Source organism: Salvelinus namaycush, chromosome 5 (genome assembly GCF_016432855.1).
Source record: "Salvelinus namaycush isolate Seneca chromosome 5, SaNama_1.0, whole genome shotgun sequence".
NCBI classification, from domain to species: Eukaryota; Metazoa; Chordata; class Actinopteri; order Salmoniformes; family Salmonidae; genus Salvelinus; species Salvelinus namaycush.
This window is the reverse complement of record NC_052311.1, coordinates 68,274,188-68,295,465: the sequence shown is the minus strand read 5'-3', so window position 1 is coordinate 68,295,465 and position 21,278 is coordinate 68,274,188. Positions and strand designations below refer to the sequence as shown.

The 21,278-nt window shown below is 43.8% G+C and overlaps 2 protein-coding genes across 4 annotated transcripts in view; one reads left to right on the top strand and one right to left on the bottom strand.

The window, feature by feature from the left end:
* The window catches only part of LOC120048820 (epsin-1-like), a 32,230-nt gene extending 18,686 nt beyond the window's left edge, over positions 1–13,544 (bottom strand). For 2 of the 3 annotated variants that reach the window (XM_038995067.1, XM_038995070.1), the window contains exons 1-2: positions 13,100–13,484; positions 2,398–2,500 (exon numbers count right to left, since the gene is read on the bottom strand). In XM_038995067.1, the coding sequence (XP_038850995.1) occupies positions 2,398–2,466 (69 nt within the window). In that variant the 5' untranslated portion in view covers positions 2,467–2,500; positions 13,100–13,484. The other variant, XM_038995069.1, reaches the window with a different exon arrangement.
* LOC120047307 (serine/threonine-protein kinase SBK2-like) overlaps positions 3,042–21,278 on the top strand; it is a 34,189-nt gene continuing 15,952 nt past the window's right edge. The window contains exon 1 of the mRNA XM_038992829.1: positions 3,042–3,290. Coding sequence (XP_038848757.1) covers positions 3,042–3,290 — 249 coding nt within the window. The remainder of the gene's footprint in view (positions 3,291–21,278) is intronic.

Below are 21,278 nucleotides of genomic sequence, written 5' to 3'. Positions count from 1 at the left end.
AGATACCAGGGACAGGGGGGGAGAGAGAGATACCAGGGACAGGGGGAGAGAGAGATACCAGGGACAGGGGGGTGGGAGAGAGAGATACCAGGGACAGGGGGGGAGAGAGATACCAGGGACAGGGGGAGAGAGAGATACCAGGGACAGGGGGGGAGAGAGATACCAGGGACAGGGGGGGAGAGAGATACCAGGGACAGGGGGGGAGAGAGATACCAGGGACAGGGGGGGAGAGAGATACCAGGGACAGGGGGGGAGAGAGATACCAGGGACAGGGGGGGAGAGAGATACCAGGGACAGGGGGGGAGAGAGATACCAGGGACAGGGGGGGAGAGAGATACCAGGGACAGGGGGGGAGAGAGATACCAGGGACAGGGGGGGAGAGAGATACCAGGGACAGGGGGGAGAGAGATACCAGGGACAGGGGGGAGAGAGATACCAGGGACAGGGGGGGAGAGAGAGATACCAGGGACAGGGGGGGAGAGAGATACCAGGGACAGGGGGGGAGAGAGATACCAGGGACAGGGGGGGAGAGAGATACCAGGGACAGGGGGGGAGAGAGATACCAGGGACAGGGGGGGGGAGAGATACCAGGGACAGGGGGGGAGAGAGATACCAGGGACAGGGGGGGAGAGAGATACCAGGGACAGGGGGGGAGAGAGATACCAGGGACAGGGGGGGAGAGAGATACCAGGGACAGGGGGGGAGAGAGATACCAGGGACAGGGGGGGAGAGAGAGATACCAGGGACAGGGGGGGAGAGAGAGATACCAGGGACAGGGGGGGAGAGAGAGATACCAGGGACAGGGGGGGAGAGAGAGATACCAGGGACAGGGGGGGAGAGAGATACCAGGGACAGGGGGGTGGGGAGAGAGAGATACCAGGGACAGGGGGGGAGAGAGATACCAGGGACAGGGGGGGAGAGAGATACCAGGGACAGGGGGGGAGAGAGATACCAGGGACAGGGGGGGAGAGAGATACCAGGGACAGGGGGGGAGAGAGATACCAGGGACAGGGGGGGAGAGAGATACCAGGGACAGGGGGGAGAGAGAGATACCAGGGACAGGGGGGGAGAGAGATACCAGGGACAGGGGGGGAGAGAGATACCAGGGACAGGGGGGTGGGGAGAGAGAGATACCAGGGACAGGGGGGAGAGAGATACCAGGGACAGGGGGGAGAGAGATACCAGGGACAGGGGGGAGAGAGAGATACCAGGGACAGGGGGGTGGGGAGAGAGACCAGGGACAGGGGGGTGGGGAGAGAGACCAGGGACAGGGGGGTGGGGAGAGAGACCAGGGACAGGGGGGTGGGGAGAGAGACCAGGGACAGGGGGGTGGGGAGAGATACCAGGGACAGGGGGGTGGGGAGAGATACCAGGGACAGGGGGGGAGAGATACCAGGGACAGGGGGGGAGAGATACCAGGGACAGGGGGGGAGAGATACCAGGGACAGGGGGGGAGAGATACCAGGGACAGGGGGGGAGAGATACCAGGGACAGGGGGGGAGAGATACCAGGGACAGGGGGGGAGAGAGATACCAGGGACAGGGGGGGAGAGAGACCAGGGACAGTTTTTTTTTTTTTTTTTACCTTTATTTAACTAGGCAAGTCAGTTAAGAATAAATTCTTATTTTCAATGACAGCCTGGGAACAGTAGGTTAACTGCCTTGTTCAGGGGCAGAACGACAGATTTTTACCTTGTCAGCTCAGGGATTCAATCTAGCAACCTTTCGGTTACTGGCCCATGGCTCTAACCACTAGCCTACCTGATACCCCAAAAGCAGTCAACAATGAACACTCTAAGGTGTGATTTATTGATCAATTAGTTGATTCATCAACTGGTAGTTTATATCAAGAGGCTCCAGCACAAGAATATTCATTCCCTTGGCAAGCTCAAGCCAACAAAATATATTACGATACAAAGCTCACGACTAAACATGTAAAAACAGACAAAACAATTATGCAAAGTACTTTAATCAAATGAACCCTTGATAAGTCCACAGCCGTGATCGTAGGTCACCTTAACTGATCATCTCTCCTACTCTCTGGGGTGTGGAGATGAAGTGATGATAAACAGGCTGGACAGAACCATCATGATGAATGGATACCATGATTACATTAACCCAGATAGCGAGAGGTGGAGATACAGGGAGTACACAGTGGAATGTATTATTTGGTAAGTACCAACAGTTAAGAGAAGTTAAGACAGAAGTAAGGGAGGAGAGGAAGAAAGAGTTGGAGAGGGAGGAAGCAGAGGAGGAGGAGAATGAGGTGAGATAGCCTTGAAAGAAGTGGTGAGGAAAGGAGGAAGAGGACAATGGGAAACAGAAGAATAAAACAAATAAAGAGGTGTGGGTGGAAAAGTGGTCGGAGAAAAAGAGAGAAAAGAAAGGAGGAGCGAACCTTGATCTCGGCTTCTGAGAAGTTGTGGACAATGTTCTTTACTTGTCGCCGTAGCGATGAGGTCGACATGGCAACCGTCTGGCTGTCGGGTTCCACGGAAAATCTGACCCACACAGAGAAAGAGAGTGGTTGTAAAACAGTTCATACAACACAAAACAAATAGCAGCCAGGGCAAAGTGTACAGTGAGTTAATACAGAGAGAGAGGAGAGTAGCCAAACTGAGGAGAAAAAACACGTAGAGAAAATGAAAAGCAGCAACATCGACATGCGACATCGAGAGAGAGAGACAGACATCGAGAGAGAGAGAGAGAGAGTCGAGAGAGAGAGTCTCCCAGTCTGCTCCAGCCCAGGTCAGAATATCAGCCTCCCAGTCTGCTCCAGCCCAGGTCAGAATACCAGCCTCCCAGTCTGCTCCAGCCCAGGTCAGAATACCAGCCTCCCAGTCTGCTCCAGCCCAGGTCAGAATACCAGCCTCCCAGTCTGCTCCAGCCCAGGTCAGAATACCAGTCTCCCAGTCTGCTCCAGCCAGACAGTCACCCACAACTGCAATCCTTATTGATTCAAATGGGAAGTTCTTAGTCCAGGAAAGATGATTCCCTAGACACCAGGTGTATAAGTTCTGGTGTCCTACAACTGACAGTGCAATGCAGCTACTCAGTCAGACCAGGATTGACACCCTCGACAACATCATCATCCACACTGGCACAAACGACCTTCATGCCAAAGGTGAAGATGTATCTGGGGCAGTGAGAAGAGTGGCAGAACGGGCACAGGCTGTGTTCCCAACAACCAATATAGTTGTGTCCACCCTCCTACCAAGAAAAGACTTCCCAGGAAAGTTGATCGACAAAATAAATCAACAGATCACTGTGGACTGTGCCTCACTACTCAACGTCAGAACGGCTCACCACCCCACTCTGACATGTCAACACTTATACCATAATGTACATCTTGATCAGGACAGTATCAGAACCTTTGCCAAGGACCTAAAAGATGCAACACTTGGCAGGGACCCACACACCCATCACCCCAGCAACAGAGGTCCCCCGCCCCACCTTCTGAAACAACAGTACCTCCGCCATCCCCAGGAGAAAAGAGCCAGACACGGCTTATTACAGCACAGCTCTACTAGACCAGGCCCAACACAACACAGATTTACGAGACCAGACCCGTCACAACACAGCTCTACTGGACCTGGCCCGTCACAACACAGCTCTACTGGACCTGGCCCGTCACAACACAGCTCTACTGGACCTGGCCCGTCACAACACAGCTCTACTGGACCTGGCCCGTCACAACACAGCTCTACTGGACCTGGCCCATCACAACACAGCTCTACTAGACCTGGCCCGTCACACCACAGCTCTACTGGACCTGGCCCGTCACAACACAGCTCTACTGGACCTGGCCCGTCACAACACAGCTCTACTGGACCTGGCCCGTCACAACACAGCTCTACTGGACCTGGCCCATCACAACACAGCTCTACTAGACCAGGCCCATCACAACACAGCTCTACTAGACCCGGCCCATCACAACACAGCTCTGACCACTACTCCAGGGTCGGACAGAACACTGTCCTTCAGAGAAGTACACCACATGATGCAGTCCACACCATGTATCATTCAGATCATCAGCCTACATATGCTGAGGTAACCTCTGGCAAAAGACACCTAGAACAATCAGAGATAGGAGAGGTGCGCCAACTACTGCAACTAATATGCAGACTACTGAGCTAGACGGGCACGGGCACGCACGCACACACACACACACACACACACACACACACACACACACACACACACACACACACACACACACACACACACACACACACACACACACACACACACACACACACACACACACACACACACACACACACACACACACACACACACACACACACACACACACACACACACACACACACACACACACACACACACAGGGTTGCAGATTGCATTGTACTTATTTTTTGTGCAGTCTTATTCCATTCCTATTAATTTGTTTACAACTATTCTTAATTTTATTGGCACCGGTATAATAATAATAATTATATATAATGGTGTGTGTATGTATGTGTGTGTGTGTGTGTGTATGTATGTGTGTGTGTGTGTATATATGTATGTATATGTATATATATATATATATTTTTTATCCCCCCAATGTACTTTACTCAAACCAGTGAATATCACTTATTATAAATGAGATCATTAACTATCAGCTCTTGGAATATCCAAGGCCTTTACTCTTCACATTTTGGTTATAAAACAACAAATCCAGAATTGATTAAAAACATCAAGGGACAGGACATCATAATCCTACTGGGAACATGGTGTCGTGGAGACATAGATACTCAGTGTCCCTCAGGCTATAGAGAAAGTTTACTACCATCAATCAAACATAAAAATGTTAAACGGGGCCGAGACTCAGGTGGAATCATCATTTGGCATAAGCAGGACTTGGCACTGAATTAAATGAAAAAAGGTACCAGTCACATTTGGCTAAAACTTAACAAAGGTACAATCTATTGTGATAATGATGTGTACATATGTGCAGCTTATGCTCCTCCTTCAGATTCACCATATTATGATGATCAGTTTTTTGACAATCTCCATACAGAAATCATTACATTTCAGGCAGAGGGTAAAGTGCTTCTTTGTGGAGATTTCAATGCAAGAACAGGTTCTGAGCCTGACTACACTGATGCGGGAGGTAACCACCACATATTTGGTCACCCCTCCTTGTACAGTAGCCCTATTATAAATAATAGAAACAGTCCTGACCAAATACTGAACAAAAATGGGAAGGAGTTAGTGCATCTCTGTCGAGCCTTAGGCCTGTACATGCTTAATGGTAGAATCAGAGGGGACTCTTTAGGTCAGTTTACTTACTGCTCAGCTCTTGGGAAAGTGTAGTCGATTATGCCATCACGGACATTGACCCCTCCTCCATTAGTGCATTCACTGTCAGATCACAGTCAGATCAACGTGTTTCTGAAGAAATTAACCGCCAATATTCATTAAAAAAAACTGCCCAATAAACTCTACAACATAAACCAATCGTACAGATGGGCTCCAAACAGTGCAGAGAGATTCATTGAAACATTGAACTCAAATGAAATGATGAACTCTATACAGTTTTTCAATAACTCACAATACCAAAACAATAAAGATGGTGTCAATTCGGCTACTCTAAACATCAACTGCATATTCCAAAAAGCAGCATCGAAAGCAAATTTGAGAAAACCAAAGAAATGCAACATCAGAAACAAAAAACAAAATGGTTCTGACAAATGGTTTGATAATGAATGTAAAACAATTAGAAAACACCTAAGACAAATGTCAAACAAAAAAACATAAGCAGCAAAACAACCCAGAGCTACGATATGAATACTTTGAAACTCTGAAACAGTATAAACATACACTGAAACGCAAGAAACGGAATTATACCAACAAGACACTTGATGAAATTGAAAACGCAATTGACCAAAATCAGTTCTGGGACATGTGGAACAATTTAAGCACAACAAAGCCACAAGAATTAGCCATACAAGATGTAGGAATTTGGAAAACTTATTTTGATAATCTATACAAAAACATCCCACAAAAAGACTTAAAACAGAACCAATTAGAAATTAAAGAAAAATTGAACATCCTTGAATCAGTCATTAACTTCTTCTGGCTGCAAGCCCGAGGCCGCCCACAATATGACAACAGCCAGCTCAAGTGCAGGGCGCGAAATTCAAAAGATATTTTTTTTTAAATATTTGACTTTCACACATTAACAAGTCCAATACAGCATATGAAAGGTACACATCTTGTGAATCCAGCCAACATGTCCGATTTTTAAAATGTTTTACAGGGAAGACACAATATGTAAATCTATTAGCTAACCACGTTAGCAAAAGACACCACTTTTTTTACTCCACCAGTTTTTTACTCCATCAGTAGCTATCACAAATTCGACCAAATAAAGATATAAATAGCCACTAACCAAGAAACAACTTCATCAGATGACAGTCTGATAACATACACTGCTCCAAAAAATAAAGGGAACACTTAAACAACACAATGTAACTCCAAGTCAATCACACTTCTGTGAAATCAAACTGTCCACTTAGGAAGCAACACTGATTGACAATAAATTTCACATGCTGTTGTGCAAATGGAATAGACAAAAGGTGGAAATTATAGGCAATTAGCAAGACACCCCCAAAAAAGGAGTGATTCTGCAGGTGGTGATCACAGACCACTTCTCAGTTCCTATGCTTCCTGGCTGATGTTTTGGTCACTTTTGAATGCTGGCGGTGCTCTCACTCTAGTGGTAGCATGAGACGGAGTCTACAACCTACACAAGTGGCTCAGGTAGTGCAGTTCATCCAGGATGGCACATCAATGCGAGCTGTGGCAAGAAGGTTTGCTGTGTCTGTCAGCGTAGTGTCCAGAGCATGGAGGCGCTACCAGGAGACAGGCCAGTACATCAGGAGACGTGGAGGAGGCCGTAGGAGGGCAACAACCCAGCAGCAGGACCGCTACCTCCGCCTTTGTGCAAGGAGGTGCACTGCCAGCGCCCTGCAAAATGACCTCCAGCAGGCCACAAATGTGCATGTGTCTGCTCAAACGGTCAGAAACAGACTCCATGAGGGTGGTATGAGGGCCCGACGTCCACAGGTGGGGGTTGTGTTTACAGCCCAACACCGTGCAGGACGTTTGGCATTTGCCAGAGAACACCAAGATTGGCAAATTCGCCACTGGCGCCCTGTGCTCTTCACAGATGAAAGCAGGTTCACACTGAGCACATGAGCACATGTGACAGACGTGACAGAGTCTGGAGACGCCGTGGAGAACGTTCTGCTGCCTGCAACATCCTCCAGCATGACCGGTTTGGCGATGGGTCAGTCATGGTGTGGGGTGGCATTTCTTTGTGGGGCCGCACAGCCCTCCATGTGCTCGCCAGAGGTAGCCTGACTGTCAATAGGTACCGAGATGAGATCCTCAGACCCCTTGTGAGACCATATGCTGACACATGCACATTTGTGGCCTGCTGGAGGTCATTTTGCAGGGCGCTGGCAGTGCACCTCCTTGCACAAAGGCGGAGGTAGCGGTCCTGCTGCTGGGTTGTTGCCCTCCTACGGCCTCCTCCACGTCTTCTGATGTACTGGCCTGTCTCCTGGTAGCGCCTCCATGCTCTGGACACTACGCTGACAGACACAGCAAACCTTTTTGCCACAGCTCGCATTGATGTGCCATCCTGGATGAACTGCACTACCTGAGCCACTTGTGTGGGTTGTAGACTCCGTCTCATGCTACCACTAGAGTGAGAGCACCGCCAGCATTCAAAAGTGACCAAAATATCAGCCAGGAAGCATAGGAACTGAGAAGTGGTCTGTGATCACCACCTGCAGAATCACTCCTTTTTTGGGGGTGTCTTGCTAATTGCCTATAATTTCCACCTTTTGTCTATTCCATTTGCACAACAGCATGTGAAATTTATTGTCAATCAGTGTTGCTTCCTAAGTGGACAGTTTGATTTCACAGAAGTGTGATTGACTTGGAGTTACATTGTGTTGTTTAAGTGTTCCCTTTATTTTTTTGAGCAGTGTATTTATTGTATAGCATATGTTTTGTTAGAAAAATGTGCATATTTCAGGTATAAATCATAGTTTACATTGCAGCTACAATCAGAAATTGCACCGAAAGCAGCCATAATAATTACAGGCACCAACATCAAATACCTAATTACTCATCATAAAACATTTCTGAAAAATACATAGTGTACAGCAAATGAAAGACAGGCATCTTGTGATTCCAGCCAATATTTCCGATTTATTAAGTGTTTTACAGCGAAAACAAAATGTAGCGTTATATTAGCTTACCACAATAGCCAGAAACACTTGGGCGCCGACGACTAGTTCACATCTACGACAGATATATGAAATAGCATCATAAAATGTTTCTTACTTTTGCTGATCTTCCATCAGAATGTTGGACAAGGTGTCCTTTGTCCAGAACAATCGTTGTTTGGATTTAGAACGGCAACTTTCCCTCTTCATTTAGCAAGCACACTAGCCAAGTGGCGCGAATCTCTCCATGTCAACAAACGGAAGAGAACGGAACACGGCAAAACTCCCGAAAAATTTTCAATAATCTGATGAAACTATATTGAAAAAACATACTTTACGATGATATGGTGACATGTATCAAATAAAATCAAAGCCGGAGATAGTAGTCGCCTATAACGGCAGCTAAACAAAAGGCAATCCCACTGTCCACCTCGCGCTCTTTAGAGTACCGAAAATGGGGGACACGTCATTCCAAGATGATGTGTTCCATCTCAGACCAAGATAATCACCTCATTTCTTCTCTCACAGCCTCTTGACACCCAGGGGAAGGTGTATGACGTGCATGTATACTAATAGGTCCCGTGCCCATTTATAGGCAGGACCTAGAAGAGAGCCTCGATTTCAGACTTTCCACTTCCTGGTCAGGAAGTTTGTGCCAAATGAGTTCTGTTTGACTCACAGATAAAATTCAAACGGTTTTAGAAACTAGAGAGTGTTTTCTATCCAATAGTAATAATAATATGCATATTGTACGAGCAAGAATTGAGTACGAGGCCGTTTGAAATGGGCACCTTTTATCTGGCTACTCAATACTGCCCCTTGCAGGCCAAACAGGTTAAAAACAACCAAAATCCATTAGATTACCCAATAACCCAACAAGAACTAAATGAAAAGCTCAAATCTATTAAATCAAAGAAGGCTTGTGGTCTAGACAACATCAGAAATGAATGTTTGGTTGGACCTCAGCCAACAAAGCTGACACCAGCACTGCTTCAAAAGAAAGAATTCCAATAAACAAAATCATGAACCAATCAAAGGACTCATATATACAACATTGGAAAAACGAAACAAAATCCCAAAGCCGACTAAATTGCTATCTGACCCTAAACAGAGAATATGAATTGGCTGAATATCTCTACTCTGTCAGAGATACGAAGCAGAGACAGATCCTTACCAAGTACAGGCTGAGTGACCACCGATTGGCAATAGAAACCGGCAGACATAAAAAGACATGGCTACCCAAAGAGGAGCGTGTATGTGGTCACTGCACGACAGGGGAGGTAGAAACAGAGATGCACTTTCTCCTTTACTGTGATAAATATTCCTCACCAAGAGATTCATTATTCCCAGAAATGTCTACATTTATTCCAAATTTTAACTTATTAAACCCAGAGGAAAAACTAAAAATACTCATGGGCGAAGGAGCAATGGCTCCTCTTGCAGCCAAATATGTATTTGCCTGCCATAGCCTGAGAGACACTGAATAATAACATCTGCATAGTAAGCAGTAACTTACTTATTATTACTATTATTGTTATTACTGTTATTGTTATTACTATTATTATTGTTGTTTATCATTCCAAGTAGTAATGGTATGGGTGGTAATGGTAATGATAGCAGTTTAATGATGGTGGTGGTGGTAGTAGTGGTAATGATGATAGTAGTTGTAGTACCGATGTAATGGTGAAGATGACCGTTATTTAGTTATAAGTTAGTTATAGTTTCATTTTTTTATTACATTATATTCGATTATTGACTGTTTTTTATTGTTACTATTTTTATATTTAATTTTGTATTATTATTTACTGCCATTCTATATTATTATTTGTCATTGTTTATAATTTTATTACAATGTATATTGTATACATTGTTGCTTTGGCAATATTGACACAATGTTTTTCATGCCAATAAAGCAGCTTCAATTTGAGAGAGAGAGACATCGAGAGAGAGAGAGACATCGAGAGAGAGAGAGAGAGTGACATTGAGAGAGAAACATGAGAGAGAGAGAGACATCGAGAGAGAGAGAGACATCGAGAGAGAGAGAGACATCGAGAGAGAGAGAGACATCGAGAGAGAGAGAGACATCGAGAGAGAGAGAGACATCGAGAGAGAGAGAGACATCGAGAGAGAGAGAGACATCGAGAGAGAGAGACATCGAGAGAGAGAGAGAATACCTGACCACTGTGACTGACCCAAACTTAAGGAAAGCTTTGACTATGTACAGACTCAGTGAGCATAGCCTTGCTATTGAGAAAGGCCACCGTAGGGAGACATGGCTCTCAAGAGAAGAAAGGCTATGTTCTCACTGCCCACAAAATGAGGTGGAAACTGAGCTGCACTTCCTAACCTCCTGCCCAATGTATGACCATATTAGAGAGACATATTTCCCTCAGATCACACAGATCCACAAAGAATTCGAAAACAAATGGGTTTTGATAAACTCCCATATCTACTGGGTGAAATTCCACAGTGTGCCATCACAGCAGCAAGATTTGTGACCTGTTGCCACAAGAAAAGGGCAACCAGTGAAGAACAAACACCATTGTAAATACAACCCATATTTATGCTTATTTATTTTCCCTTGTGTACTTTAACCATTTGTACATTGTTACAACACTGTATATATATATATATATATATATATATATATATATATATATATATATATATATATATATATATATATATAAATAATATGACATTTGTAATGTCTTTATTGTTTTGAAACTTCTGTATGTGTAATGTTTACTGTTAATTTTTATTGTTTATTTCACTTTCGTATATTATCTACCTCACTTGCTTTGGCAATATTAACACGTTTCCCATGCCAATAAAGCCCCTTGAATTGAATTGAGACATCGAGAGAGAGAGACATCGAGAGAGAGAGAGACATCGAGAGAGAGAGAGACATAGAGAGAGAGAGAGACATCGAGAGAGAGAGAGAGAGACATCGAGAGAGAGAGAGAGAGACATCGAGAGAGAGAGAGAGAGAGACATCGAGAGAGAGAGACATCGAGAGAGACATCGAGAGAGAGAGAGAGAGACATCGAGAGAGAGAGAGAGAGACATCGAGAGAGAGAGAGAGACATCGAGAGAGAGAGAGAGAGACATCGAGAGAGAGAGAGAGAGAGAGAGACATCAAGAGAGAGAGAGACATCAAGAGAGAGAGAGACATCAAGAGAGAGAGAGACATCAAGAGAGAGAGAGACATCAAGAGACAAGATGAATAGGCAGACATTGCATGAAAGAGAAAAATGAAACCAGCAAGTAATTTTAGTGGACATCGAGCTCCTTTATGTCAACGGAGAGGCAGCACACACACACCTGTTACAAACACAACGTAGGCCAGGCAGGGTTTCATTGGAATTAGGCATAGTGTTTTGGGCAGGGGCGCCATTGAGGCATAGTATTTTGACGCCATTGAACTGTTAGTACTCTGAGGACTGTTTAACAATGCTGTGGCATGAATAATCCTAGTGGGTTTCATCCACTTCTCTTTTTGACCTGCACCGTTGGAGCTTGGATCTTAAGAATTTTACTGTGCCCTGCAATTACATCTGCGAGCCTGTGTATGTGACTAACAAACTCATCTAATATGTGTGTACAACATATTCCTATATGATTAGACTGTCTTCTCTGACAGAATTGTTCCAGTGCTGCTGAATACCCCTCGCACAGTGTGGCCGAGCAGACTAATAAGGAGTGGAAGACGACAGGTTGTACAGTACTAATAGGAGACTAGGTTGCATAACACAGAGAGATAACCATTCCTGAAGTCAGTTTAGAGATTACTGGAGCTACGTTCCAAAGTTCACACAAGGCATCTACCAAGACCAAATGTAGATAAGGGACAAGCTTAGCCCAAATCTCTCACAATTCAACACATCAACAGGGTTCAGGCCAATTCTATGTAAATTGAGGAAGAGATCTGAAATTCCAATTCAAGAATTGAGAAATACTCAAAAAATGTGATATTGTCTTGAAACAGACATATCCTGTGCTGAATTTAAAATGGCAATGACCTCAACCCTACACATCATAATGTGGAGCACTGCATTAGCTAAACTCCTTATCAACAGTTGAACTTGACGGTACAATAACAAAGCTACATGCTACAAGACAGGAGACGTCCGGGTGTTGTATGCTGCTATGTTATTGTACTGTCATATTCAACTGTTGATAAGTAGCTTAGCTAATTCCATTTAAATATTCAGGACAGCTTACAGTGGAATAAGTATCAGAACTTGCTTGGTTTCACTCTGACACTAGACATAAAATGTGCATTCAATGGCAGATACATTATTGGCAATCAAATACCAACATGTAATACACATGCAACTAGCTATCTGAAGCCAGACAAACTTGGCTAGTTGGCTGAGTCTAATATAAGCTAGCTAACAAACTGTTGAACTAGCTAGCAAGCCAAAGTTCTGGCGCTACTAGCCCATATTTGTGCCAACGTCAGAAAAACAAGGGCGGTGTAACGATCATGACAATGTCAGAGACACTGTGGTCACTACGCTCGTTCTCACTTGCTAGTTGCTATCAGACAGTCACACACCCTCCTGAGCCAGAGACCCCCACCCAGTTAGCATGCTAACCAGTTATCATCTCTCACAACAGTCTACACAGCAATTCAACACTAATGCAAACATTACAACAGGAAATACTTGAAACTACTACTGCCAAAGAACAAAATGGGAAGTGTAATGAACTTGGTTGGCAAACTTAGAAGGCCATCCAAACCAGATAAAAGGGATCACTAACTAATTAGTTACCTAGTTATAGGCTGGCTAACGTTAGCTATCTGGTACCACCCTCCCAGCTATCAGCTGGAAAACGTTAGCTACTTACCGTTAACTCCCCTTCTCCTTGGCTTTCTCAGTCGCGAACAATTTTTACGTTTTACAATTGTGGTGGGGGTTAAGGGGAAAGCGTGAGAGAGAAACCCGACTAACTTAATATTGGTATTCCTGTCACGACACTGAATGAATCATTGCCATTTACCTAGCTAGGTAACTGAAGTAGCCAATAGTACAAACAGATGAGATAACATTGAACCCTGTTGCTAGCAGCTCAAGTGGCAACAGAATACGAGTGGTATTTATGATCTGATCGAGTGACACCACCATCCTTAACATAAAACCGATGGTTATGGAATGTTCACTCTGTCAATTTTACTTATAGCATTTAATAACTGTTGACAATATACCATAATTAACATCTAAATTAAGTCTATACTGACCCTGTTGTAGCTCGAATGGTACAAGGAGATGGCGGAACTTCCGGTTCCGTTCCCGACAACAGGAAAGACCGCACCCCTTTGCACGCTCCCATAATTTAATATTTATGAACTGGGCGAGGCTACACAGTCATTATGCATAAAATAGTTTCAATTTGATCTCAAATTCTAACCTATTTCATTGTCTGGATGGGAATGTAGCGCTATTTATCACACTTGTAAATAAGCTTTATACTGTAACATAGTGTCAAACTGACCATTGATATTGATTGTTTTGTATGCAGGAACATGTGGAGCCTATAAAAGCACCCTTCAGACCTCTATAATTGTACCTTAAGTTGGGTGTTGGTTGAGAATGTGTGGCGTCGGTGCTGTGCTTAGTCTGTTTAAGAAACAATTGAGGACCAAGATACATGTAAGTGGTGTGGTCGAATGTGTTCAAATCAAATCAAGAATATATATATTTTTTAATTTATTTAACCAGTCAGTTAAGAACAAATTCTTATTTACAACAACGGCCAAACACGGGCCAAATGTGCGCTGCCCTATGGGACTCCCAATCACGGCCAGGTGTGATACAGCCTGGAATCGAACCAGGGTGTCTGTAGTGATGCCTCAAGCACTGAGATGCAGTGCCTTAGACTGCTGTGTCACTCGGGAGCCCCGAGTGTGTGTTGAGCAATGTTGCCAATATTCCAAATTTGTATTTTGTTAAAGGGGAAATCTGCAGTTGCTACATACATTTTTTGACATGATATGTACCCATTCATTCTTGAAGAATATAACTTAAAAATGCCTACAGAGCTTAGTTGAACTGTAGTAACCCATCAGAACCAAAAATATAAGCTTGTTTTACTCCAATGTTTGTAAACAAAGTAAATGTAGACAAACACTGTATAGCCTCATAACATGGATAAAACTATAATGTTGATATCATGGATGCTTGAATGATCAGTCCTTGCATCCATAGCTATGTCTATGGATGCAAGGAGAGGGGTTACATTTCTCCAGCCCCATCCTCAGATTTTTACAGAAACAGTGGTTGGGAATATGTTTTGTTATTGTTACAACTGCAGATTTCCTCTTTATTTTTTATTGAACCTTCATTTAACTAGGCAAGCCAGTTAAGAACAAATTGTTATTTACAATGGCGGCCTACCCGGCCAAACCTTGATGACGCTGGGCCAATTGTGCACCGCCCTATGGGACTCCCAATCACGGCCGGATGTAATTGTGTTAATGTGCTTTGAGTTTATCCTGTTTGAAACAAGCAAACCTATACGTAGCCTGAATCTCTTAATAAACTTAGCTTGTCTTTTTATATCTGACTCCTGACTGTTTCCCAAACGGGCCTAGAAACCCTTATATAAAAAAAGGATCAAATATGAATATACTTTAGTAATATAAGCATATTTCAATACTTATATTTCAAAGCATTTATCAAATAAGACAGGATAAAATACTAGCCAACACAACACAAATCATCAAATATATATATTACTAGGGGACAGTAGACAGCAAATCATTGAGATTTGTCTGACATTGATTTCAAGAGGGTTAGGCTTGTGTTGTGTGTCGGTGGACATTACTGCAGGCCTACTTCCTAAATTTAGCAGCAAAACCAGAAGCAAATATTGAGCTATAAATAAAATCAGCTCAGATAAATCACCTCGTTGTGAATGGAACTATTCCTCTCATCCACATTCTTCACATTCAGATTCACACAGAAGCGTGTTATGTCATCTTATTGTTGCTCTGGTTTCTGCTGGTATGAATAGTAGTCATAAACACCTCTCCATTTTCCCCTGCAGTGAGACTCCCTCCCTGCTGAATGTCCATCAACACGAAGCATCTCTCCTGTCCTCCTCATCCATTTTCCCCTGCAGTGAGACTCCCTCCCTGCTGAATGTCCATCAACACGAAGCATCTCTCCTGTCCTCCTCATCCATTTTCCCCTGCAGTGAGACTCCCTCCCTGCTGAATGTCCATCAACACGAAGCATCTCTCCTGTCCTCCTCATCCATTTTCCCCTGCAGTGAGACTCCCTCCCTGCTGAATGTCCATCAACACGAAGCATTTCTCCTGTCCTCCTCATCCATTTTCCCCTGCAGTGAGACTCCCTCCCTGCTGAATGTCCATCAACACGAAGCATCTCTCCTGTCCTCCTCATCCATTTTCCCCTGCAGTGAGACTCCCTCCCTGCTGAATGTCCATCAACACGAAGCATCTCTCCTGTCCTCCTCATCCATTTTCCCCTGCAGTGAGACTCCCTCCATGCTGAATGTCCATCAACACGAAGCATCTCTCCTGTCCTCCTCATCCATTTTCCCCTGCAGTGAGACTCCCTCCCTGCTGAATGTCCATCAACACGAAGCATCTCTCCTGTCCTCCTCATCCATTTTCCCCTGCAGTGAGACTCCCTCCCTGCTGAATGTCCATCAACACGAAGCATCTCTCCTGTCCTCCTCATCCATTTTCCCCTGCAGTGAGACTCCCTCCCTGCTGAATGTCCATCAACACGAAACATCTCTCCTGTCCTCCTCATCCATTTTCCCCTGCAGTGAGACTCCCTCCCTGCTGAATGTCCATCAACACGAAGCATCTCTCCTGTCCTCCTCAGGCATGAGTCCCTGTTCATGTGCATATCATTATAAATAGTATGATCACAATAAAAGAGAATCATCTTTCAACAGGCACAATCCCGCAAGCGCTGTGACATCCACAGGCATCAATCACACACACTTTTCCTTCACATTTGTAGAGCTCTTTTTAAAAATACAATTGGTACAGTCAGACAGTAATGTCCAGAGATCACGTTTCCCAGTTCCTAACCCCATAACCTCAACCTATAACCCTAACCCAACAGGACAGCTCTGAGCCTGGGACATTGTGTGTTTGGGACATGTGCATGTCTGCTGTGGATGGCTATGTATATTGCCCTCGGTAACACTACCGTAGCATATAGCATCCACACAGAGGTAACCTCCAGGCTATTTTACAGAGATGTACAGTATAGCGTCAGAACCCAGCTGAACCATGATAATGCATGGTGGTCAACAGATCAGAGGACCATTATAAGAGCTGCTATACATGTGGTTTACAACTCCTCCTTTTATCCACTATCTACACTGAACCAAAATATAAACGCAACATGTAAAGTGTTGGTCCCATGTTTCATGTGCTGAAATAAAAGAACCCAAAAGCTTATTTGTGAACAATTTTGTTTACATCCCTGTTAGTGAGCATTTATCCTTTACAAAGATAATCCATCCACCTGACAGGTGTGGCATATCAAGAAAATTATTAAACAGCATAATCATTACACAGATGCACCTTGTGCTGGGGACAATAAAAGGCCACTCTAAAATGTGCCGTTTTGTCACACAACCCAATGCCACAGATGTGTCAAGTTTTCAGGGAGTGTGCAATTGGCATGCTGACTGCAGGAATGTCCACCAGAGCTGTTTCCAGAGAACTGAAAGCTGAAAATATCCCAGTTTTTCCATTGCCTGCATACTCACCAGACATGTCACCCATTGAGCATGTTATTGATGCTCAGGATTGACATGTACAACAGCGTGTTCCAGTTCCCGCCAATATCCAGCAACTTTGCAAAGCCAATGAAGAGGAGTCGGACAACATTCCACAGGGCACAATCAACAGCCTGATCAACTCTATGCGAAGAAGATGGGTCACGCTGCATGAGACACTGACTGGTTTTCTGATCCACACCCCTACCTTTTTTTTATGGTATCTGTGACAAACAGATGCATATCTGTATTCCCAGTCATGTGAAATCCATATATTAGCGCCTAATGAATTTATTTAAATTAACTGATTTCCTGATATGAACTGTAACTCAGTAAAATGTTTGAAATAGATGTATGTGGCGTTTATATTTTTTCCACAAATACTACCGGAGTCACAGACGACAACAAAACTCAGTATATGTGCTGAGTATCAGTATATGTGCTGTTGGTAGTATCAGTATATGTGCTGTTGGTAGTATCAGTATATGTGCTGTTGGTAGTATCAGTATATGTGCTGTTGGTAGTATCAGTATATGTGCTGTTGGTAGTATCAGTATATGTGCTGAGTATCAGTATATGTGCTGTTGGTAGTATCAGTATATGTGCTGTTGGTAGTATCAGTATATGTGCTGTTGGTAGTATCAGTATATGTGCTGTTGGTAGTATCAGTATATGTGCTGTTGGTAGTATCAGTATATGTGCTGTTGGTAGTATCAGTATATGTGCTGTTGGTAGTATCAGTATATGTGCTGTTGGTAGTATCAGTATATGTGCTGATGGTAGTATCAGTATTAATCAAGCAGTTGGAATCAGGATGCTGTTTTAATTCTCTCTCTCTCTCTCTCTCTCTCTCTCTCTCTCTCTCTCTCTCTCTCTCTCTCTCTCTCTCTCTCTCTCTCTCTCTCTCTCTCTCTATGTCTCTCTCTCTCTCTCTCTCTCGATGTCTCTCTCTCTCTCTCTCTCGATGTCTCTCTCTCTCTCTCTCTCTCTCTCGATGTCTCTCTCTCTCGATGTCTCTCTCTCTCGATGTCTCTCTCTCTCTCTCTCGATGTCTCTCTCTCTCGATGTCTCTCTCTCTCTCTCTCTCTCTCTCTCTCTCGATGTCTCTCTCTCTCTCGATGTCTCTCTCTCTCTCTCGATGTCTCTCTCTCTCTCTCTCTCGATGTCTCTCTCTCTCGATGTCTCTCTCTCTCGATGTCTCAATTCAATTCAAGGGGCTTTATTGGCATGGGAAACATGTGTTAACATTGCCAAAGCAAGTGAGGTAGATATTATACAAAAGTGAAATAAACAATACAAATTAACAGTAAACATTACACATACAGAAGTTTCAAAACAATAAAGACATTACAAATGTTATATTATATATATACAGTGTTGTAACAATGTACAAATGGTTAAAGCACACAAGTTAAAATAAATAAGCATAAATATGGGTTGTATTTACAATGGTGTTTGTTCTTCACTGGTTGCCCTTTTCTTGTGGCAACAGGTCACAAATCTTGCTGCTGTGATGGCACACTGTGGAATTTCTCCCAGTAGATATGGGAGTTTATCAAAATTGGATTTGTTTTCAAATTCTTTGTGGATCTGTGTAATCTGAGGGAAATATGTCTCTCTAATATGGTCATACATTGGGCAGGAGGTTAGGAAGTGCAGCTCAGTTTCCACCTCATTTTGTGGGCAGTGTGCACATAGCCTGTCTTCTCTTGAGAGCCATGTCTGCCTACGGCGGCCTTTCTCAATAGCAAGGCTATGCTCACTGAGTCTGTACATAGTCAAAGCTTTCCTTAAGTTTGGGTCAGTCACAGTGGTCAGGTATTCTGCCACTGTGTACTCTCTGTTTAGGGCCAAATAGCATTCTAGTTTGCTCTGTTTTTTTGTTAATTCTTTCCAATGTGTCAAGTAATTATCTTTTTGTTTTCTCATGATTTGGTTGGGTCTAATTGTGCTGTTGTCCTGGGGCTCTGTGGGGTGTGTTTGTGTTTGTGAACAGAGCCCCAGGACCAGCTTGCTTAGGGGACTCTTCTCCAGGTTCATCTCTCTGTAGGTGATTGCTTTGTTATGGAAGGTTTGGGAATCGCTTCCTTTTAGGTGGTTGTAGAATTTAACGGCTCTTTTCTGGATTTTGATAATTAGTGGGTATCGGCCTAATTCTGCTCTGCATGCATTATTTGGTGTTCTACGTTGTACACGGAGGATATTTTTGCAGAATTCTGCATGCAGAGTCTCAATTTGGTGTTTGTCCCATTTTGTGAAATCTTGGTTGGTGAGCGGACCCCAGACCTCACAACCATAAAGGGCAATGGGCTCTATGACTGATTCAAGTATTTTTAGCCAGATCCTAATTGGTATGTTGAAATTTATGTTCCTTTTGATGGCATAGAAGGCCCTTCTTGCCTTGTCTCTCAGATCGTTCACAGCTTTGTGGAAGTTACCTGTGGTGCTGATGTTTAGGCCGAGGTATGTATAGTTTTTTGTGTGCTCTAGGGCATCGGTGTCTAGATGGAATTTGTGGTCCTGGTGACTGGACCTTTTTTGGAACACCATTATTTTGGTCTTACTGAGATTTACTGTCAGGGCCCAGGTCTGACAGAATCTGTGCAGAAGATCTAGGTGCTGCTGTAGGCCCTCCTTGGTTGGTGACAGAAGCACCAGATCATCAGCAAACAGTAGACTCACTCACTCACTCACTCACTCACTCACTCACTCACTCACTCACTCACTCACTCACTCACTCACTCACTCACTCACTCACTCACTCACTCACTCACTCACTCACTCACTCACTCACTCACTTACACATGCTTTGGTGTTTCAAATAAATATATTTTATGCTTGAGTTGCGTAGTAAATTCCTTATTAGTGTTTCTCGAAAGGTGGGTTGGGGTAGTGATGGTAGGTTGCTCTTGGGTCAGGCTCTAAGATTGGACTGTGTTAGGGAGATTTTATTTTACATTATTTGATGGATCTTATGATAGTTAAAACAAGTAGGACACACTTTATAACAAATGCTAACCATTACTTTTAATGGAAAATTGATTAAATGCAAACATAACGTAGATCTTATTCTGCCACTACCAAGAATTGCAGAATGACAGGGGACAGATGAACCTGTTATACAGGTGCCACAATGATGTCATTACAGGTATTACATTTTTTTCTGAATGCTTAAACACTAACAGTGATTCTTGAAGCACTATCTCTGAAACCATTAACACTTGTAGCCAATGTATTTACCAAGTGTGCCAATCTGAATGCACGTTCTCTGCTTTACACTCAGTTTATAATTTAATAACACATTTCTAGGAAAACTGTAAACAATGGTCTCTACATTGCTACACTATTTTGCCAATTGCATTTCCACATTGACACATTTGAAAACACTTTTAGATAATGAGTTCACTTACAAATCAGAGCTTGAGCACTATAAATAGGCCACTGGTAAACATTTGGTTTGGACACCAATGGAGATCAATATTGGACAGAGAGTAAGAGGGGTGAGAACTAGAAGAGGACGAGAAGGAGGAAGAGGAGGAAGAGGAGGACGAGGAGGTGAAGAAGTAAGAGGAGGATGAGGAGGAGAAGGAAGAGGTGAAGTAGGACGGGGGAGAAGGAGAAGATGGGGAAGAGGAAGAGGAAGGGGAGTCAGGAACACAATAACTGATGAAATCAGAGTGACTATAGTTGACCATGTTGTCAGCCATGGGATGAGCATGAGGGAGGCTGGGCAATGGGTTCAACCAAATCTGAGCCGCTATACTGTTGCAGGTATCACCCAGATATTTTGAAATGAGAACCGGTAAGTAACTGTAAGTGCTGTAGTCTTACTGGAATAAGTAATATGTACTGTACTTTCATAATGAGAAGGATCTATCACTAAAACCATTCAAATGCTTTTACAGAACTGCAAGAAAACCACTATCTGGTGGAAGTGGTCGACTGTTCACTCCAGAGCAGGAGACCCACATTGTAAATATGGTCATTGCAAATAACTGCATCAGACTCAGAGAACTGCAGGACTACATAATGGTAGATAACACCATATTCCAAAACGTCAACAGAGTGAGTCTCTCTGCACCGTCTCGTCTACTGAAACAGAGTGAGTCTCTCTGCACCGTCTCGTCTACTGAAACAGAGTGAGTCTCTCTGTCTCGTCTACTGAAACAAAGTGAGTCTCTCTGCACCGTCTCGTCTACTGAAACAGAGTGAGTCTCTCTGCACCGTCTCGTCTACTGAAACAGAGTGAGTCTCTCTGTCT